Genomic DNA, 21,111 nt, shown 5'->3' with positions numbered 1-21,111 from the left:
CCACTCTGTCGGTCTGTTTCCTGCAGTCGGGTGTCAGGGGAGGGAGGAGGGTGGGGGTACGAACGGGGCATCACATCACCTTGGGGCCCTGGCGTCCGGGGTAGCCGGGCAGACCAGGAACGCCCAGCTTGCCCTGCGGAGGGACAGGGAACGGTCAGGGGCCAGAGCACCCACAGATCCAAAGACGGGGGCCCAGCCCCCTGCCGGCCGAGGCCTCACAGACCCCAGCCCTTCCTCCCCTCTGCCCCTGGCTGCCTGGCTTCTGGAAGTTCCTCCCCCGCCCCCACTGACAGTGGGTTTTCCCACGTCCCCCTCTGTCCGGGGACTAAAGTCAGCCTCTCCATCACAACCCCGTGGGGGCTGAGGTCTAGTCCCTGCCTGCCTGTCCACCACGGCTCCACCGTCCCCAGCACCCAGACCTGCCCGCCAAGGCCCCCACCCAGCTGGGGAACCCTCTGCCCTCTGCGCACGCTCTGCACCACCACCCCCCGGCGCCCCAGCGCGCACCCCCTCCTGATGCCGCAGGGCCCCTGGTGCCCAGGCAGCAGTCCAGCGGAGGTCAAAGCAGGATGCTGCAACCCCGCTGCCTGGGCGCAAACCCTGCTCCGCCCCTCACTGGCTGCGACTAATGAGTGTCCTTTCCTCCCCGGGGGGCCCCTGGGAAGCAGGACGGCAGGATGGCACGAGTGCCCAATCCCAGGGTGACAGGAAGCGTCAGCACAGCGCTGGCGCGGTGGGTGCCCGGAGGGCCAGCTCTGAGGACCTGAGCTCACCAGCCCCGCTCGCCCCCTCCTCAGAGCCCCTGGCTCTGCCTCTGGTCACAGGTGCGCTCTGCCTCGCACCCAGGGACCCTGTGACAGGCTCTGCGCCCGTCCCCACCAATCTGCCGTGAGCTCTCCGTGATGACAGGGACTTTCCCTTGACTTCTTCCCATCGCCCCTCAGTCCGTCAGTGTCCGGGGCGGGGGCACATACAGAGAGGGCATCATTAAGGCATGGGTGTCTCCCACTGACGCACTGACGACAGCTGTTGGCAAGCCCGTGCCCACCCTGACCCCAGTGCCCAGGCCCTCGCCCCCTCCCTCCCTGGCCCGAGAGAACGCCCGTCCCTCAACCCCCCTCACCTTATCGCCCATGAGCCCAGTGGGCCCCGGGTCTCCAGTGGGTCCGGTGCGACCCTTCGGCCCCTCGGGACCGTCCTCTCCCCTGGAACCAGGGACTCCAACCTCGCCCTGAGTGAGAGGGTGGGAGAGGTGAGTGTGGGGGACAGGGGCTGGGGGGGGCTGGGCCCCAAGGGGAGAGGCCGGCCCCAGAGAGGCTGAGGGGGGTGGGCAGGGTCCCAGAAGCTACTGCAGGAGCGGGAGCCCCCAGGCGGCAGGGAGACGGCCGTGACTGGAGGGACACAGGCCACGGGTTTGCTATCCTGCTGGGACCGGGCCCCAAAGGGTACAGGGCGCTGGAGATGGGACCCCGGGCTCTCACGAGGTCGGCTGGGGCGCCACCGTGGAGGGTCTTTAGGACTTGGAGTTGGGGGGTCAGTGTGGGGGTCTCTACTCACCCTGTCTCCTTTCACACCCATGTCACCTTTGAACCCAGGAAAGCCATCGTCACCCTGAAGAAATTGGGGGTGAGAGGACACCCCAGATGACCGAGGGTCGGGAGGTTGAAAGGAAAGGTTTCGGAGAATGTGGGTGGGGGTGGGTCCCAGGAGCTGAAGGACAGCACAGCGCTGGGACACGACTCACCTTCTCGCCCTTGTGACCCTTCAGACCCCGAATTCCATCCACGCCCTAGAAGTCATCAGGAGGAGAGACGGGGAGCAGGGATGGAGGGCGGGCCAGAAGGACCTAGCCCCGAAGAACCCAGGTTCCCCCAAGCTCAGCCCTGTCCCCCCAGCCTGACGGCCTGTACCTTGGCACCCCGAGGTCCCGGGTATCCTAGAGGACCCTGCGGTCCGGATGGACCCTGGAAGAAGAAAGAGAGGTGTCTATGAAGGGGTCCTCACAGGGTGCCGCTGTGGGGGCCTCCGGGGTCGGGGAGAATGAAGTGACCCGGGAATGTCCAGACGAGGGAATCCCAAGGACCCTGAGACCCCTGAGTCGGGGTGGAACCCGTTCTGGGGAACAAGAGGAGGTGTAGAAGGTCTCACCTGGTTTCCTTTGGTGCCAGGGGGACCTTCTTTCCCGGGGTGACCCTGGGAGTGGGGAGGAAGAATGTGACCACTGGGCCCGGTCCCCTGCCCTGAATCCCTCTGTATTACTTCATTCAACCCTAATTTCCCTGGGACCCAATGAGGCCAACGGACCGTGGATCAGCACCATCAGTGACCTCCCAGTGCAAGGGACACACGGTATGGATGGTCACTGGAGGTCCTTGGAGGTCATTCAGTGGGGTGGAGGGTCAGGGGTATTGGAATAAGAAGTGGGGGCCCACTCACCGGCAGTCCATCCGAGCCAGGCATGCCGGGGAGCCCTGGTTTCCCTCGGGGACCCTGCAGGGAGATGAGGAGGTTCAGGGGTCACCAGAGGGGTCAGGTCTGACCACAGCCCAAGCCCCAGCCAGACACGGAGGGCCCTCCCAACAACCCCTCCCCTGCACACCCCCTGACCCCTTAGCCACTCACCTTCTCTCCGTGAGGGCCGATGGCACCCTGAGGCCCAGGGAGACCCTGCACACAAGGAGAGAAAAGTCACAGGGACCCCCCCCAGAGGGCCTCCTGCCGGCACCCCACTATTCACAGCACAAGCAGGAAAGACTTGAGACCCTCAATGCCTGTCCCCATCATTCAGGTCCGACCCACTGCAGAAGCCCAGGGAGGTCGCTAAGGTTGGGCAGAGCGTGGACAGGACTACTCACCTGGGTCCCAGGGGTGCCCTGCTGTCCGGGAGGTCCTGGCTCTCCCTGGGGGCCCTGGAGACAGACAGGCCACCAGGCAGGGGTCAGAGGAGGCGGTGAGAAACAGACAGGGCGGAGAGCTGAGCCCCCGCAGGAGCAGCCCAGAGGGCATGAGCCCGGTGGGCAGGGCTCCCAGGAGGAACAGGCCCTGGCAGGGCCTCTGGGGCTCAGGGTCGGGTGGGGCCTCCACGCCCCTCACTCACCAAGCTGCCTTTGGGCCCGTGGGGGCCATCCATGCCTCGGACGCCCTGAAACACGAGAGGGGTGTGAGCAGGCTGGCAGGCCGGGGCAGCCCTGGAGGGACCTGCGGTTTCCGGGAGACCCCGCCATTCCCGAGGGGGGGGCAGGGCAGGGGCGCCTGGCCAGTCCTCCAGGTCACCCAGGCCTGAGCAAACAGCCGGCCCAGAGCCGCAGGGCGTGGGTCTGTGTGCCTGTGGTTTGTGGGTTGTTGTTTGTTTGCCTTGAACATTTTTGGGGGCGGGGGGGGGCACGCTCCGAGACTCTGGTGCCTGGCACCATAGGCCCTAACGGAGTGGGGGCAGCTGGGGCGGCCGGAGGGGAGGCAGGGCAGTGAGGGCCGCAGAGACTCGGGAAGTCAGGGGGAGGGGAAGATGCAGGTCAGCAGCCAGGGGCGGTCACTTACCGGGGGTCCGGGAACACCAGGTGGGCCTTTAGGGCCGAGGAGACCTCGAGGTCCCTGCACTCAGGTGACGGGAAGATCCGGCGGGCATGGGTGAGGGAAGAGGGTCCCTTTCATATCCAAGTCCCCCCTCGGGCATCCCCGGAGCCGCCCCCTCTGTCCCCGCCACCACCGGACCGACCTCGGGACACTCACCGACTCTCCCGGCAGCCCGCGGGGCCCGATCTCCCCGTCGTCGCCCTGGAGGAGGGGGACATGGCGCCGTGGCCTCACCACCCAGCCCCTGCCCCACCCGGCCCCTGCCCCACCCGGCCCCTGCCGCACCCGGCCCCTGCCGCACCCGGCCCCTGCCCCACCCGGCCCCTGCCCCTCCCGGCCCCTGCCGCACCCGGCCCCTGCCCCACCCGGCCCCTGCCGCACCCGGCCCCTGCCCCACCCGGCCCCTGCCCCACCCGGCCCCTGCCCCACCCGGCCCCTGCCGCACCCGGCCCCTGCCCCACCCGGCCCCTGCCGCACCCGGCCCCTGCCGCACCCGGCCCCTGCCCTACCCGGCCCCTGCCCCACCCGGCCCCTGCCCTACCCGGCCCCTGCCCTACCCGGCCCCTGCCGCACCCGGCCCCTGCCCTACCCGGCCCCTGCCGCACCCGGCCCCTGCCCTACCCGGCCCCTGTCCCACCCGGCCCCTGCCCTACCCGGCCCCTGTCCCACCCGGCCCCTGCCCTACCCGGCCCCTGCCGCACCCGGCCCCTGCCCTACCCGGCCCCTGCCCCACCCGGCCCCTGCCCTACCCGGCCCCTGCCCTACCCGGCCCCTGCCGCACCCGGCCCCTGCCCTACCCGGCCCCTGCCGCACCCGGCCCCTGCCCCACCCGGCCCCTGCCCTACCCGGCCCCTGCCCTACCCGGCCCCTGCCGCACCCGGCCCCTGCCCCACCCGGCCCCTGCCGCACCCGGCCCCTGCCGCACCCGGCCCCTGCCCCTCCCGGCCCCTGCCCTACCCGGCCCCTGCCCCTCCCGGCCCCTGCCCCACCCGGCCCCTGCCCTACCCGGCCCCTGCCCCACCCGGCCCCTGCCCCACCCGGCCCCTGCCCTACCCGGCCCCTGCCGCACCCGGCCCCTGCCCCACCCGGCCCCTGCCCTACCCGGCCCGGCCCCTGCCGCACCCGGCCCCTGCCCCACCCGGCCCCTGCCCCACCCGGCCCCTGCCCCACCCGGCCCCTGCCCTGGCCACAGCGCTGCTTACCCGCTCTCCGTCCTCACCAGGGGGCCCAGCAAGGCCCTGGCCACCAGTATCACCCTGGGAAACGGGCGAACAGGTCAGAGGGGCCTCAGAGCCCCCAACACAGGCAGACACTCCCTCTCTTCAATGAACCAACCCGTTTCATCACGGAGCCCCCGCGGGGACCCTCCCTCACCCTCCCTCCCTTTCCTGGAGATCCGACCCCTCCCCCCATAGACTCACCCGTTGGCCCTTCTCCCCAGGAAGCCCTGGAAGTCCATCAAAGCCTCGGTCACCCTGGGGGAAAAGAGGGGCGGCCCACGTGAAGTCCGGTCCTGTCCCCCGCCCCATCCCTCACCCCCCCTTTGTGTCCTGAGTGCAGAGGGGCCACCCGGGGAGAGACCCCCGGGGACTCAGTCATCCCCAGAAAGCAGGGCCCCAGCCTGTCACCTTGGTTCCGGGTTCTCCGGGCATCCCTCGGGCTCCGTCGGCCCCTGCTCGGCCCTGCGCAGGTGAGGGGAGTGTCAGAGCAGGCGGGGGACAGTCCTCCACGCCCGGCGCCCCACCTCCCACGCGCACGCACAGACACGCACGCGCACGCACGCACCCCGCACGCGGCCACTCACCCTGCGCCCGGTCTTGCCAGGAGGCCCTGTGAGGCCCTGAGGTCCCCGGGGGCCCTGGAGAGGGAAGACGGGTGCACAGGGTTAATGGGCCCGGATGGAGGGGAGGCGCTGGGCTGGGGGTCACACGGAAGGGGGGGTGTCACCTGAGGCCCTAGGTCTCCGGATTCTCCTTTCAGGCCAGGGCTCCCAGGTTGTCCCTGTGGGAGAGGAGAGGTTGGCTCTACATACCCCATGGACACCTCAAAGCCCTCCCCCCCAAAAAAGCAAAATAACTCTGGATCTGGTCCCTCTTCAGAAGTGTCCATACCGCCCCCCACACACACGCAGATAAAGACCCTCCTACCCCACACCCCTCACTCACTCACCAAGGGTCCAGGGCGGCCTGTGTAGCCCATGGGTCCAGGGGGTCCGCGGAGCGCCAGCTGGTGGAGCAGGGGACACAGCAGAGCTGAGAAGAGGCCACCAGGGCCCCCCCCAGCGCCTCCTCCAGCTTCGTCCTTCACTCCTGACCCCTGTGTCCTGCCCCAGGGGCTCCCCAACCTCCCCCTCGGCCCCACACCAACCCAGACCTCCCCTGCCCTACGCTCCCACCAACCTACCTCCCCACCCTTCCACCCTCCCACGCCTCCGCCCACCAAGACACCCTGGCGCCCTGCTCACCCGTGCCTGCTGCAGGATGGCCTGGGCCTGGGCCTCCTGGGCAGCCACCACGGGGCCCTTGTCACCCCCGCCACTGCCAAACCGGAACTGGTGGACAAGGAGAGAAGGTCCAGGTTCTCTTCCAGGAAATCCAGGTGGCCTTCCCAGCGGAGGTGTCACCCTGCATTTCTGACCCGTCTCCCAGGCTCAGGGGCACCCCTGAGCCCTCCTCCAGCATCTCCCACCAGGTTTCCAGAGTCACATTGACGTTCTCAGAAACTCAACTACTGGCCTTTCCCCTTGCTGTCCAGCCTCTTCCCTCCCCCCCCCCACCAAGACTCTCAGGATTTTCTGCTTGGTTCTAGATGACCCATGTTTGACTCTAGAAGATCCATGGTCTGGTTCTAGGTCATCTGATGAGGCCTTGGTCCCTCCTTCCCAAAGATCACTCTCTGTGGACTGAGGTCTTTAGAGACAGCTCCCCCCATCTCCTGGTTCTCGGTGACACAACGCAGTTTCCCTGCCTTCCCCGTATCACCCCGTCCCAGAGCCCAGACGACAACTCACGGGGAGCATGAGGGATGTGCCCGGAGGGCCAGGGGCCCCGTCTGATCCAGGGAGCCCTGCTCGGCCGGGGGGGCCCTGGAGCGGGGAGAGAACGAGGCGGAGAGATAACAGATAGGGCACATCAGCGTCCTCGCACCACTTGGAAACCCTCCTAAACGCAGACTCCCCTAGATCCTTCCTGAACCCCACCCGAACCCCACGGAGGAAAATGCCGGTAAGACACCAGACGCCTGTCCTCCTCCCCGACCAGCCTGCCCTCAGGTCTGCGTGCCGGGCGCCCGATCCCTCATCAGCCGCCGAGGAGGTACAGCTGAGCCGGTGCCACCCGCTGGGTGCCGGTGGTCCCTCGGCTGCCCTGCCCCTGTCCCCAGACAGAGGACACGCCCTCACCCTCTCGCCCGGGTCTCCGACTGGGCCTGGGTTGCCCTGGATACCAGGGGGGCCGGTCAGCCCCTGAGGAACAAAAGAGGAAGGGTCAGGGGTGGGTGTTCAGAGGTCAGAGGGGCGCGTGGCTCCTGGGGGCCGTCTTTCGGGAAGGGAGATAGGGGGGTCTGGGGGCTCCGGCTGGGAGGACGCCGCTCCGGGGTTCTGAGAAGGAGGCCTGGGCACGCGCGCAGAGGACACGGCCGAGTGCATAGGGGGGGCTTCTGGGAGAAGAACAGAGGTCCACGGGCGGCAGGCTGACTCACCGCAGGGCCTTCCGGCCCAGGCGGCCCCTCCACGAGCATGCCCTGCAGAGACAAAGGTCCCTGTCAGAGGCGACAGGACGAGCGCCCCCCTGCCTGTTCCGCCTCTGCCCTTCCCGCTGCCCCCAGCTCCAGGGCCGGCGCGACTTACGGGCTCCAGCACCGCCGGCTCCCCCTTCTCTCCCTTCAGCCCCCGGGCTCCACGGGCAGCCTGAGGGAGACACGCATGTAACCCCCAGCGGGGCCGTGAGCAGCCAGGACACCGGGACTGTCCCCGCCCCGACGCCCGCCTTCACCCACACACACGTCTTCCGGGAGACCTCCTTGACCCTCCCCCACAAATCCACCACCCCTCCCCCGAGACCAGCTTCACAGGCCCCCCCTGTCCGCCTCAGCAAAGACAGCCTCCTCTCCTCCGGGAGACCCTCTTTCAGACAGGTCCCCACACTCTTCCCGGGAGTCCAAACCCCTCCGCCTTCCCAAAGCCTCTTCTGGAAGACCCCATTCTATCCCCCCCCAAACTTCCTCCGACCCCAGGAATCCTTAGAACATTAAGAAACCATCAACTTTCTAACCCTTATTCCAACCCACCAAATAAGAATCTCTCCGAGGTTACGGACAGATTTTTATTTGGAGAGGGGGGGAGCATGGATCCGTATGAGAATCTGATATCACCTACAGAGTCTTCAGAAAAGAAAATGCTGTATACGCCTTTACGCATAAAATTTCTCTGAGAATTTCAAGGGGTTCGTAAGTTAAAAACTCACTGGAGGTTAAACATTCGTACTCGAAGCAGATGTGGAGGGCGGTCCCCGCTGACCTCCCGGACTCAGACCCCCCCCCATAGCTGATTCTTGAAAAAATACAGCTCTTGGGCTAAGTTACTCAAGTCTCAAAGCAAGCCCCCTCCGGTCAGCCCCCATGGTCCCTGTCCCAGTAAGGACACCGCGTGCCCCCTCTAGCCCTCACTCACACTCCAAGCCCACCCGCTGCCTCTCTGCCACGCCTCCTCTCCGATGCCCACCCCCCCAGCTCTAGGGCTAGAGCCAAGATGAGGACAGGGGGAACGGAGGACACTCACCACGACCCCCCACCCACCCCCACAGTGATTTTCCAGAATGCTCCCCTCTACCTCCACCCTGATCAAACAGAAATAACGATCAATATCCAAACCCTCCCATATGGCAGGTCAACCTCAAGTTCCCGGAAAGCAGCAGAAAGGGAGGCAGCAGAGGGTCCAGGTGGTGGTATTAGAGGAGGGAGGGGCGGGGGCGGGCAGCAGGGCAGAGAAGGCGGCTGTCACTGCAGGCAGGCGGAAGGTGACAGGAATACCCCCCCACCCCGCTCACAGGGAGGGTGAGGACACGGGACGCACTCAGGAGAGACAGAACAAAGAGACAGACACTCGGAAGCAGAAATGCTGCCAGGGCCAAGGAAGAGTCGACATGGCCCAACACGGCCAGTAAAAGGAACCGGACAAACAGGACACGGCGAACAGAACAGGAAGCAGCCAAGAAACGAGAATCCATCCAGAGAGTGGACCTTCCACAACAACCTGGCTAACCGTGACCAAGCAAAAGGAGGCATTCACCAAGCAGACAGAACGTGACTCCCAAGGGGCGAGGAAAGAAAATTCTTCCAGAAAACACAGACATCAAAGCGAGGACACACACACACACACACACACACACGCACAGGAAGTGACCAGGAGAAAAATCTAGGCCCACCATGGACACTGGATCGTTCATATGACCTGAGACACACACAGGAAGTAGCTCGTTTTCAAAGGACATTGTCACAGACAGCAGGAAACGCGAGAGCCCGCATAGGAATAGGAAGCCCCTTTCGGTCCAAGTGGCACAGTCACCGAGATGGACAGCATGTCTGCGGAAGACAGGGAGGGACAGACGAGCGGTGGCCTGTAGGGTAGAAGCCGTGACACAGGGAACTAGATCACTGAGCAGCAACATGGATAAGAAACGGTCTTGACTAAGAAGAAACGACAGAGACACAGAAAACGGACACAAGGTATGCGTTCATGGACCAAGAGCTTCGCGAAATCCAGCCTGACGGAGGTACGAAATGGCCAAAGAAGACAGGAAGTGGCCATAAGATTTTTAAAAAATAAAATAAAATCCCATTTCCCTGGGCTGAAGGATCCATAGTCACAAAGTAAGCCATTTGGCAAGGGAAGGCAAGAAATAATATTTCCAAGCAGCACAGACATCGCAGGTGGACAGATGATGGCGAATCACGGGTGGGAAGTAGCTCACAGCCGACAGACAGTAATGAAGAAGGACAGCAGGAAGCAGCCCTGGCCGGGCCGGGCCGCTCAGCGGACAGAGCGTCATCCCTGCACGCTGAGGCCGCTGAGGCCGCGGGTGCGAGCCTGGCCAGGGCAGGTGCAGGACGCAATCCACGAATACACAACTAACGGAACAGCTAAGTGGAACAACAAATTGATGCTTCTCTCTCTCTCTCTCTTTACCCTTCTCCTCTCTCTCTTTCAAATCAATGGAAAAATAAAATGAAATAACAATGGAAACAATGCTTGGAGCTCCCACGGCGGCGGGGGGGGGGGGGGGGTCAAGCACAGAAGAGGAGCTCCAGTTGGTCACTTACGGCTCCCGAGTGGGCTGTCTCCGCAGAAAGGGCAGGGCCAAGCTGCGTCTCCTCAGGGTAATCGTCCCCATAGCCATAGGTGTAATCGTAGGGCCCCGCGGGGGGGTCTGTGCCACCCTCCCCATAGTCCTCTGTCGGGAGCCTGTCGGCTGTGGAGGGGGCCTGGAGATCTGTCTGCTCCTTCCCGGGGGTGGGGGTGGGGAGGAGAGGGGTGGGCGGGGGCGTTAGGGCCCAGAGGAGTTTCTCCCTGGCCCCCAGGGGTGCCGACTTCTAGCCCAAAGGACTCCGAGGGCCACTGGGACCGGAGTTTCTCCTCCCAAGAAGAGCAAGGGGAGAGCACTGTATCGAAAGGTGACGGCCATCAGAGACCCCAACTCGGGGTGGCGGGGGGAGGCCCAGAAAATGGACTCGGTAGGAAGAAGTGGTGGATAACAAGAAGGGGTGGCCGGAGGGCTGGACACAGAGCGGACAGTCCAAGGACATCACGACAGACAACGGAGCCCAGGAAAGGGCCAAGGAGCCGGACGGAAAGAAGGGTGGGCGAGAAGGAAGGACAGCACGGGACAGAAAGCGGCTCCCAGGAGCAGGCACACGGCACACGGCACAGGGAGTAAAACCATTGGATGCCACCGACAGGAAGAGCGGGCGACTCCGGAGTCAAAGAGGAAGGACAGAAGGAGACGTGGACACCAGAGAAGACGGCTGGACTGAGAGAGACGGGCAGACCCGCTGGTCTGCAGTGACCAGAAGACAGAGGCCATAGATGGACACGACGAAGAGCCCTCCGGCCAGAGGGGCTGACTCCTCAGGAAGACACCCGCTGCCCCCGCCTGGGGTGCGCGTGGGGGACGGAGTTACCTCCTCGGGGCGTGGCGAGGGGCTGGACTCCAGAACGCCTTCCTCTTCGCCTGGGGTGGGGTACTAACCCCGAGGGGGGGGAGCGGCGTGTGGGGGGGGGAGAGAGGTTAGCCAGGTGGGCAGAGCAGCCGAAGCAGCGCGCGTCCCCCCCGAGGGCGGTGTCTGTCTGCGCTGGGGGCGGGCGGGGGGGGGGATCTCAGATCTTGCGGCCCCTCTGGAAGGGGGGACAGCTCAGGGAGAGCGAGACTCTCCGCGGTCCCAGAGGTTGGGGGGCAGAGATCTGGATGCCCCGGCTCTACCTGCCAGGAACCGCGGCCCCTGGTCCTGGGGGGGGCCCGGGCGGCTGGGGGAGCTGCCTGCCGCGCTGGGCGCCGGGGCCCAGAGCCTCCCGCGGGAGAGGGTCTCCGGCCCAGCGAGGGGGGCGCCTGCGGGCCGGCCGGCCTCTTGGCGGGCGGGGTCGGCGTTCGGGGCGGGGCGCGACGCCCCCTGGGGGGAGGGGGCGCCCTGTGGCCGGGGCGCCGCGGCCGCTGCAGCGAGAGACACGGGTGGGGGCCGTGAGGACACTGCCGTAATCTAAACGGATGGCGTCTCTCCTAGCACGCAGTGTCACCCACGTTTGCGGGGGGGCGGGGGGAGGAAGAGGAGAGAGGACGGGGGTCCCTCGAGTTTACCTGGTAATCGGGGGTCGTCCCCGCAGTCATCCCATCGTAATAGAGGGGCTCGTAGTCATAGTGGAGAGACTCCACGGGCTGGGGTTAGGGACAGGGCGGGATGGGGGGGGGGGGCGAGGAGGAAGGGGTGGGGGGAAGGGGGGCAGCGAAGGAGGGGAGAAGGCGTGGGGTTGGGGTGGGAAACAGAGCGTTGGGGTGAAAGGAGAGGTGGGGGGAGAGGAGGAGAGAGATGGGAAGAGGCCGGAAAGGGGGGGGGGTGCCCCACATGTGGGACAGAAGCAGACACAATTAAGAGATTGACATGCCCATCTTAGACAGACCCCCAGCCCAGATCTTATCTGTCACCTGACCTTCGGGAAGCCACCCACTGCAGAGGCCCCCTGCCCTTCTCTCCGCACAGCCAGCCCCTCAGCTGGCACGGCTGTGTGCAGGGGGCCGAGACGGCCCTGCTCCCACCTTCCACAGACACCTCTCTCTCGGGGTTCCCTCTCCCTTCCCCTCCCTCTCCCTCCTCCTCCTCCTCCTCCTCCTTCTCCTCCTCCTCCTCTCCTCCTCCTCCTCCTCCTCCTCCTCCTCCTCCTCCTCCTTCTCCTCAGCCTTACACGGTCAACGACTTTCTTCCGGTTTCTGTCTCTCCCCCTACTCTGCCCTCCCATCCTGGGTCCCTGAGTCTCACCCTCCACCCTCTCTCCCAATCTCTTAATTCGAGGAAAGGATGGGACCCCCAAGAACACAGGCCAGGAAGATTGGCAGAGGAGGCACAAGGAGGGGACACAGCTCCCAGCCACGAATTCTTCTCAATGACTCTTTTTATTTTTTGAATGAAAATAAAAAGTTCATTGAATGAGGACTGGGGTGTGCAGGCTGGGAATAGGGAGGTATGGCTGGGAAGGGGCTCTGGTGACAACAGGAGCGTAAAACAGGGTGCGGCGCTCTGGACACTGGGGGGTCCCCCCCGGGAGATGGCCGGCTGCTCTGGACACTGGGGGGTCCCCCCGGGGAGACGGCCGGCTGGCTTCCCTCCCTGGGGCGTGTGCTGCAGGGTGGGGTTGGCCCAGCTCCCTCACCTGCCGCTGGGGTTCCTGGTTCTGGGGCCTATGAAGTCTGGATGGTTGCTGCTTTGGGGACCTCTGGGCTCTGTGAGACTGCGGCTTCTGGGGCCTCTCCCTCCGGTCCCCCTCACACTCCTGCTCCTTCTGCTCACAGGATCCATAGGCAGCTTGCACCCCTGGGACAATGACCAGCTCCTGGACATCACCCTGCAAAGACACGAGGGAGGGACGCCCATGGAGGGAAGCAGAGACAGCTTCTTCGGAGAGAGACATAGGGTGTGATCTGGGACAAAGGGTCTGAGGAGGCCAATCCTAGATAAAACTATATCATGGGAGCCTGACCAGACGGTGGCGCAGTGGACAGAGCATCGGAACGGGACATAGGTTCGAAACCCGGAGGTCGCTGGCTTGAGCACGGGCTCATCCGACTTGAGCACAGGCTCACCAGCTTGCATGCGGGGTCACTGGCGGCTTGAGCGTGGGATCATAGACTTGACCCCATGGTCGCTGGCTTGAGCCCAAAGGTTGCTGGCTTGAGCCCAAAGGTCACTGGCTTGAGCAAGGGGTCACTTGCTCTGCTGGAGCCCCCCGGTCAAGGCACATATGAGAAAGCAATCAATGAACAACTAAGGAGCCACAAAGAAGAGTTGATGCTTCTTATCTCTCTCCTTCCTGTCTGTCTGTCCCTATCTTTCCCTCTCTCTGACTCTCTCTCTGTCTCTGTCACACACACACACACACACACACACACTATATATATAATGGGAGGTCATTATCAGCCCCCATGTGTCCTTTTCAATTTCCCATTGGACCCTCACAACTGGGAAAGTCATTAGTACAAGGATCTCTATGCCCACTTTTCAGATACATTTCATTCAGAAAAGCTCAGAGCCAATGACTGGCCTGAGGACACTCGTAGTGGTAGAATCAGGAGTAGAACTCACACCGTCCAACTCTAAATTCAATACTCTTTGCTAGTGCCCCCCGCCCCGTGGCAACGCTTGAGCCCTTTCATGGGGGCTTCTGGAGACAGTAGCCTGGGCTTAGTTGCTTTGACCTTCCACTGGCAGTAACGTTGAGGATTCTCAGAACTTTTAGGAAAGGGGAAACTACTTCAGAATGTCAATGGCTTTTACTTGTGCTCATAGGCGGTGCTTAACACACCCTGCCTTGTACTGTAATCCGGGGGTATTGTCCCACCTCCAGAGCAGAGAGGGAGCTCCTTGGAATGAGAGAACCCTTGTATTATTCTGTTCTCCCCCTTGGCATTGAGTAACGTGGATTCCAATAACAGCAACTGGCGGGGGGGGGGGGGGGGGCGCGTGGATGAGTGGATGGCTGAGCGGACAGACAGATGGGTGGACGGATGGACGGATAGTTGGGGTTAGGTGATGAATGGGATCTCAAGTGCAGGACTGAACGTGAAGGTTGATGAACGGTGCAATGAATGGAGGAACGAACGAACAGATTGGTGGTAGATAAATGAACGGGAGGTTCAGAGCAGGTAGAAACAGCCTGGCGGGTAGGCAGGCGTATGGGAGAGAGTAGGTGGGTGAACGAACGGGTGGATGGCGAGGGGGCAGGTGAGGAGAGGGGTGTGTGAATGGCTGGATGAACGGTTGCATGCATCCTTACGTGCTGAGGTAGGTGGGGTTGGTGGGTGGGTGAGTGAATAGATGGATGTATGCATTAGAGGATAGATGGATGGAAGGACAGATGAATAGATAAAGTGGTTCAAAGGAGGGAGTAGCTGCGCAGGGCAAGGGTGGGCAGATGAGTGGATACAAATCTGAACATTTGAGCAGGTGAGTGAGTGTGCAATTGGATGGGTGGAAAATAATGATGAGTGAGTGAATGGATGAGTAGATAGATTGGTTGGATGGAAGGATGGATGGATGGATGGATGGGTGGATGGATGGATGGGTGGATGGATGGATGGAAGGATGAGTGGGTGGATGGATGGATGGATGGATGGATGGATGGATGGATGGATGGATGGAAGGAAGGATGGGTGGATGGATGGATGGATGGATGGATGGGTGGATGGATGGATGGATGGATGGAAGGATGGGTGGATGGATGGATGGGTGGGTGGATGGAAGGATGGGTGGATGGATGGATGAGTGGATGGATGGATGGAAGGATAGGTGGATGGATGGGTGGATGGATGGATGGATGGGTGGATGGATGGAAGGGTGGGTGGGTGGATGGATGGATGGATGGATGGATGGATGGATGGATGGATGGAAGGAAGGATGGGTGGATGGATGGATGGATGGATGGATGGATGGATGGATGGATGGAAGGATGGAAGGATGGGTGGATGGATGGATGGATGGATGGAAGGAAGGATGGGTGGATGGATGGATGGATGGGTGGGTGGATGGAAGGATGGGTGGGTGGATGGACGGACGGCTGGATGGATTGGTGGGTGGACGGATGGGCAGAGTGAAGAAGACTGAATGACAAAGACTCAGTGACAGAATAAGTAGCTGTGGACAGTCCTGTCATATCAGTGGCCACCATCAAAGTGGACCTAGTTCTCCCACAGAGAAAATTAGCCCCAAGGATAGGACATGGGAACATGACTTCACAAAAGGAAGAGTGAGTGGCTGGGGCAGAGGGAAGCGGACACGAGAGAGGGGGCCCGAAATCACTCCGTGCTCTTATTGCTCCGTTACCTCGAAGACTTCCTCATCCAGGATCCGAGCACCAAAGATGATCACTCCCCGGGTGTCCAACGCCGGGCGGGCACTTCGGGGGAGGGGCCGGGTGACCCGCTTCTTGCAGTCAACAATGAGGGTGACAGACTGGCCCTTCACAGCCACTCCAACACGGTGCCACCTAGTCATGGCGGGAGAGGTTCCAGTGACTGACTGAAGGGGGACAGTCAACAGAGCTGGGAGCAGTGGATAGAGGGCGTAAGGCCAATGATAATAGTAACAGCGGTAGTCATCGCAGGAGTTATCATGTACTGAATGCGTACAGTGAGCCAGGCACCAGGAAATAAGGTTCTGACCCGAGGCTCTTGATTCTGTGATCCCTATTTTCACAAGCACAGAAACGGAGGCTCATTCAGTCACTTGCCCAAGGTGCAGGCTGGCACTACACGCGAGGACTGGAACTCTAAAGGCCACACTCTGCACTACAAGTGATGGACGTTTGGGCGGCGGTGAGGTGTGGTTTCCTAGTTTGGGGAGCGGGGGTTCTGAGGCAGGGGCCAGGGAGGAGCCCCTGGAAGGGCAGGCCGGCTGGGCGGGCCAGAGGGGCCAACTCACTCACTTGCCATCCGCTAGGTTGAGGCCTCTGAAGACGGGCTGGGCCGGAGGTCGAGGCCGGCCGGCCTGGTCCTCATACAGGAAGCGGACAGGGCGGCCAAGCTCCAGGCCCAGCTGGCGGACACCCTGGGCACTGTAGAGGGTCAGGAGGGGGGCCTGGAGGCCGGGCCGCGTCCGGACGACAGTCAACAGGGAGAAATCTTTGGGGAAGCCTCCTGGGACCCAAAGAGACACACGCAGGTGGAGTGAGTGGGTGGAGGAGAGGACCCTCACCCCTTCCTTCCCTCAGGGGGCTGATCTCGGGCCCCACCCATGACCTAGCCGGTGCTCCGACCCCGCCCGCATCTGTACCTGGGAAGAGCTGGCGGGTGGGCGCGCTGAGCTGTGCCGGCCGGGACACCCTGTAGGCCACATCCGCTGGGCAGATGCCCCTTGACCTCCGGACTCCATCGGGCAGGGAGGGGAACCTCAGGGCCCTGAGCACATCCACAGGGGGTGCACCTAGGAGAGCCGGGGGTCAGGGGGGAGACCCACCCTCAGGAGGGCCCGGGCAGGGGACAGCGTGGCCCAGAGCTCAGCCCCCGAGGGCTCATGCTCCCGGGAAGGCAGAGGCCACCTTTCCATTAGCTGCTCCTGGATGGACGGGAAACCAGAGTCCTGGGGAAAGACTGGGCCCGGCACACTCACACCCCCTCTGCCCAAGCGCCACCCTGCGCTGCCCACCTGCCACCATCCCCCTGCCCGCTCTGTCCCCAGCTCTGCCTTTCAGCCTATAAATCTCTATTCTCCTACGGCTCCCTCTGCTCCCCACCTGTCTCCTCTCCTCTCACAGCCTCTCTTCTTCCTTCTGTCCCTCTGTCTGTGGGTCTCCCTGTCTCCCCGTCTCCTCTCCTCTCGCAGCCTCTCTTCCTCCTTCTGTCCCTCTGTCTGTGGGTCTCCCTGTCTCCTCTCCTCTCACAGCCTCTCTTCCTCCTTCTGTCCCTCTGTCTGTGGGTCTCCCTGTCTCCCCGTCTCCTCTCCTCTCGCGGCCTCTCTTCCTCCTTCTGTCCCTCCGTCTGTGGGTCTCCCCGTCTCCTCTCCTCTCGCGGCCTCGCTTCCTCCTTCTGTCCCTCTGTCTGTGGGTCTCCCTGTCTCCCCGTCTCCTCTCCTCTCACAGCCTCTCTTCCTCCTTCTGTCCCTCTGTCTGTGGGTCTCCCTGTCTCCCCGTCTCCTCTCCTCTCGCGGCCTCTCTTCCTCCTTCTGTCCCTCTGTCTGTGGGTCTCCCTGTCTCCCCGTCTCCTCTCCTCTCGCGGCCTCGCTTCCTCCTTCTGTCCCTCTGTCTGTGGGTCTCCCCGTCTCCTCTCCTCTCCCGGCCTCGCTTCCTCCTTCTGTCCCTCTGTCTGTGGGTCTCCCCGTCTCCTCTCCTCTCGCGGCCTTGCTTCCTCCTTCTGTCCCTCTGTCTGTGGGTCTCCCTGTCTCCCCGTCTCCTCTCCTCTCGCGGCCTCTCTTCCTCCTTCTGTCCCTCCGTCTGTGGGTCTCCCTGTCTCCCCGTCTCCTGCCACGCCCCTCACACTCTGTCCACCTTGCTTTCCTTGTCTTTCTCTTGCTCCCTTTCTCATTCACTCCCTTTCTGTATCTCTTGGTCTCCGGGTCTCTGGCCTCTGGCCCAGGTCTCCAGCACAAACAACATCTGGGCAATCGATCACCCTGGGCCAGAGAGGGCCAGGGGCACTCAGGGAGGAAGCAGAGGGGCAGCTCTACGGGGCGGGGGGCGCTGCACACTGTGGCCATTGCTACGCGCACGCGTGTGTGTGTGTGTGTGTGTGTGTGTGTGTGTGTGGCGGGGGGCGGGGGGGTGCTGATACTTCGGACCAGGCGGAGGAAGGAGAGAGACAACAGAGAGCGGCTGGGGAGTCTGTGCCCCAGGTCTGGGGAGTCTGTGCCCCAGGGCTGGGGAGTCTGTGCCCCAGGTCTGGGGAGTCTGTGCCCCAGGGCTGGGGAGTCTGTGCCCCAGGGCTGGGGAGTCTGTGCCCCAGGGCTGGGGAGTCTGTGCCCCAGGTCGAGCCGGAGACGGGCTGGGGGCAGGGTGGGGAGGCTGAAGCTGCCACGCGGAGCCAGACCGGGCCCAGGGCCCTGAGCCACACTCACATCTGTGGATCCCATCAGAGTCCTTGCCCAAAGCTCAGGCGAGCTCCCCACACCTGGAATGTCCACCCTACCCCACCGCCCCCGCCACTCAGCGTCAAAGACTCCAGACCCGTGCCACCAGCCCTGTCCACCTAGAACTCGGCCTCCCGGGCTCAAAGTCCCGGGAAGACAGAGGCCATCGCTCCGGGTCTCCGCTCCCTGCTTCACACACGCCTCACACCATCAGCTCCAGGTTGGAAAAAGTCCCCAAGAAAGTTCCTGCGAAACCTGCCCAGAAGCCTGGGGCAGGGCAGGGGCCAGCGCGCTCGGGAGCAGCGCTGGGCGGGGCGGCCGAGGTGCGGCGGGCAGGCAGAGAAAAGGCCCTTTGAGTCCAGCAGCCGGGAAACCACGGCCTTGCCCCCCGCCCTAGCCTGGCCCCCGCGTGTGGCAGCTCCACAAACACCAACACACAAGGGCTGCTTTGAGAGACTGAGGGTGAGGGAGACAGAGACAGAGAGACTCACAGAGACCCCAGGCCAGGGAGACATGAGAGCCCCCCCCCCCCAAGCCCCGGAAAGTGCAGTTCCATCCTATGGATGACAACCACGTCCTGTGCGTCCCACTGGCTCCAGCCTCCATCGCCCCAGAGGCGCCCGCTGGCAGCCTAATGACCCCGCCACTCTACCTCTGGGCCCCCAAATGCCCCCTTCCTTACTTTTTTTAATTCCACAGTAACCCATCTCCCTACAGAGTCCCAGCTCTGCCCACTCAGCTCCAAAATGAGAGACAGTCACCTCTGCCCTGTCCTGGCCTCCGCGCGGGAGGGTCCCTTTTCTCAAGACTCCTAGTCTAGACATTGCACACTTGTTCTTGTCTCTGAGCTGCACACTGCTCACAACTGGATAGTCCTCCCTTCTGTAATCTAACCTAAATCCTTCATGCTGCTATTCTGACCACTTTCTCTTCCAAGCAGAGAAGAAATGAATAGTCAAGTTCTATGCAAATCAGACTCCAGCGCTCCCAGGAGCGGGCAGACTCGCTCCAGCCTGCCTAGGACCCAGGTGCTCTCTGCCCCCTGCTCTCTGACATCAAATCGCCTTCCCTACGAGCCAGGAATTCTGGGTCCTGGGAAAAAGAAGGGAAAAAAAAAGTTGGGGCTGTGGACACCGGGGTCCCAGGAGAGCCTGGCCGGCCGGAGGGGGAGGGGCGGGGCAGGAATGCGGAGAGTTGGCTCCCACCTCAGACACCTGATCCCGGCCTGTCCAGCGGCCGTCCTGTTGGCAGCGCGCCCCGCTGCTCCCCAGAGCCAGCCGCGTGGCAGCGTGGAGGGCACAGGGAGGGGGAAGCCAGTGGAACAAACAGTCCGGGCATCCCTTCTTTCTCTACGTGCTCGGCTCTGCGCGGACCCTCCGGGGCTCCGCTCAGCCCCGAGATGCAGACGGGAAAGCCCAGAAGAGGTCCCCGCACCACTCACCCACCCGCACTGGCATCTGCCCGTGGGCCCGCTCCGGGCTGGACCGCACCGCCAGGGCATCCCCCGCTCTCCCCAGCACCCCAGCCTCCAGCCCCACTCAGAGCGCTCTGCGGTGAGACCTCACCTGCGGGCCTTAGCTGCCCAACCCCCAGTCACTTTAAAGGAAGAAAAGAGGTCTCGAACCTGGCTCCAAGGGACCCAAGGTGTCCTGCCCTCCACCCTGGGCCTTGGGTCCCCCAAGCCCCCTTGTCAGATGCAGCAGCTCCGCCCCAGGCGACAGCGGCCCCCCGCCCCGGGTCCGCGGAGCTGCCGCCTGGCCCCGAGGACTCAGGCGACGGGACTCCTCTTACCTGCCCAGGCCGGGGCCCAGCTCAACCCCAGCACCAGCGGCACGAGCAGGAGGAGGCGCTGGCAGCGGCCGCACCGCTCCATGGTCGGCGACCGGAACGCCGGGTCCCGGGGACCCAAGGGCGCCGGAGGCACTGGACGCCCCGAGGCTGCCAGGGGACAGCAAGTGGTCTGTGAGGCTCGGGTGCGGGGGTCCCGGGGAGATCCGAGGCTGTCGGCTGGCGACAGCTCTTAGCCGCCCAGCTCCATGCAGCAAGGCGCCGTCGGGGATCGGGCGCTACTGACGCCTCGGTCGCCGCCGCTTGTGTGTGTCCCCGGCCACCCCGGCGGCCCGGAGCCCCCACCCCGCCCCCGGCCCCCGCCCCCGGCCCAGCCCCCGCCCCCAGCCCAACCGCCCGCCCACAGCCACCGAGATGAAATCCCACCCTCGGTCTCCACCTGGGCTGGGAGGGGGGGCAGGTAGCGCCGGACGGGAACGCTCCCTCCGACCCACCGACTGCTCTGCCCCGCTCCCGGCAGGGACTCAGTGGTCCGTACCCTCAGATGCTCCTTTCGCGAGCCCCGGTCTCTTCCCCAGCCCCTTCCTTTTCTAGGGCCCAGACCTCCAGTCGCAGCCCCCCGCCCAGAGTGCCCTCCCCCTTGGGGGCCCAGAGTCCCTTTCCAGCAGAGCCCGGGGCGGGCCTTAGGGTCCAGTGGGAGGGCAGAGGAGGGCCCGGGGGTCTCTACCCCCTCATCAGGTCTCCGTAATTACTGCCCCCGCCCCGCCCGGCATAATTACAGAGCGGCGGGAGCAGGGGTATTTATAGACTGGGCTATAGATAGCGGCTGCCGCAGGGGTCAGGGGGAGAGGCGAGGTTCAGGGAGCCGGCGTCGGGGCAGCCTGGACAGACGGACAGACGGGCTGATCAGATCCCCGGAGATGAAAGGGGGTGGGGAGGAGTGAGGTCAGGGAGTCCCGGCACGCAGGTGAAAGGGACCCAGTGGAGAGACGACGGGACAGTCTACGCTAGTTGGAAGAGTCTGGGGAAACGGGGTCACGCAGGGACGGGGCCGCCTCCGGGCCGGCAACGCCCGGGAAGGCCGCGGCGCCCTGCGCCCAGCGCGCCCCACGAGCGGGCACAGCGCCTGGTCTGCCCGGAGCCCGCGCGGCCGACGCGGAGACGGGAGCGAGGCGCGGCGCCGCCGCCCGCTGGCGCTGGGCGAGCGCGAGCGAACAAGGCGCCTTTGAGAATCTGCCGCCCCCCTCCCTCCGCGGCCGGCCCGCCCCGGCCTGGCACACCCTCTCCCCCCGCCCCGACAAAGCGCGCCTTGTGTCTCCCACTCTGCGCCCGCCCCTCGGGCCCCAGGGAACCTCCGCGGCGGTGTCGGCGTCAGGGGAGCGCGTCCGGAGGTCCCGACTGACCGGATACCCCCCTACACACACCCGGCCCGAG

The 21,111-nt window shown here is 64.1% G+C and overlaps 1 protein-coding gene across 4 annotated transcripts in view; it reads right to left on the bottom strand.

Moving 5' to 3' along the window:
- Nucleotides 1-21,065, bottom strand: part of COL11A2 (collagen type XI alpha 2 chain) — a 35,829-nt gene extending 14,764 nt beyond the window's left edge. The window contains exons 1-32 of one of the 4 annotated variants that reach the window (XM_066359681.1): nt 21,030-21,065; nt 19,681-19,827; nt 16,102-16,251; nt 15,755-15,965; nt 15,154-15,316; nt 12,488-12,679; nt 11,421-11,498; nt 10,750-10,812; nt 9,892-10,071; nt 7,421-7,480; nt 7,273-7,314; nt 6,974-7,036; nt 6,584-6,658; nt 6,038-6,124; nt 5,743-5,799; nt 5,521-5,574; nt 5,378-5,431; nt 5,202-5,255; nt 4,995-5,048; nt 4,776-4,829; nt 3,730-3,774; nt 3,538-3,591; nt 3,098-3,142; nt 2,856-2,909; nt 2,623-2,667; nt 2,437-2,490; nt 2,149-2,193; nt 1,911-1,964; nt 1,745-1,789; nt 1,558-1,611; nt 1,124-1,231; nt 80-133 (exon numbers count right to left, since the gene is read on the bottom strand). In XM_066359681.1, the coding sequence (XP_066215778.1) occupies nt 80-133; nt 1,124-1,231; nt 1,558-1,611; nt 1,745-1,789; nt 1,911-1,964; nt 2,149-2,193; nt 2,437-2,490; nt 2,623-2,667; nt 2,856-2,909; nt 3,098-3,142; nt 3,538-3,591; nt 3,730-3,774; nt 4,776-4,829; nt 4,995-5,048; nt 5,202-5,255; nt 5,378-5,431; nt 5,521-5,574; nt 5,743-5,799; nt 6,038-6,124; nt 6,584-6,658; nt 6,974-7,036; nt 7,273-7,314; nt 7,421-7,480; nt 9,892-10,071; nt 10,750-10,812; nt 11,421-11,498; nt 12,488-12,679; nt 15,154-15,316; nt 15,755-15,965; nt 16,102-16,251; nt 19,681-19,762 (2,430 nt within the window). In that variant the 5' untranslated portion in view covers nt 19,763-19,827; nt 21,030-21,065. Of the gene's footprint in view, nt 1-79; nt 134-1,123; nt 1,232-1,557; nt 1,612-1,744; nt 1,790-1,910; nt 1,965-2,148; nt 2,194-2,436; nt 2,491-2,622; nt 2,668-2,855; nt 2,910-3,097; nt 3,143-3,537; nt 3,592-3,729; nt 3,775-4,775; nt 4,830-4,994; nt 5,049-5,201; nt 5,256-5,377; nt 5,432-5,520; nt 5,575-5,742; nt 5,800-6,037; nt 6,125-6,583; nt 6,659-6,973; nt 7,037-7,272; nt 7,315-7,420; nt 7,481-9,891; nt 10,072-10,749; nt 10,813-11,420; nt 11,499-12,487; nt 12,680-15,153; nt 15,317-15,754; nt 15,966-16,101; nt 16,252-19,680; nt 19,828-20,116; nt 20,236-21,029 lie in introns of those variants that run through there. The other 3 variants (XM_066359679.1, XM_066359682.1, XM_066359683.1) reach the window with 3 other exon arrangements.
- Between the last annotated feature and the right edge of the window lie 46 nt (nt 21,066-21,111).

Source organism: Saccopteryx leptura, chromosome 1, assembly GCF_036850995.1.
Source record: "Saccopteryx leptura isolate mSacLep1 chromosome 1, mSacLep1_pri_phased_curated, whole genome shotgun sequence".
NCBI lineage: Eukaryota > Metazoa > Chordata > Mammalia > Chiroptera > Emballonuridae > Saccopteryx > Saccopteryx leptura.
Note: the sequence above shows the minus strand (reverse complement) of the source record. Positions and strands in the feature narration are given on the sequence as shown.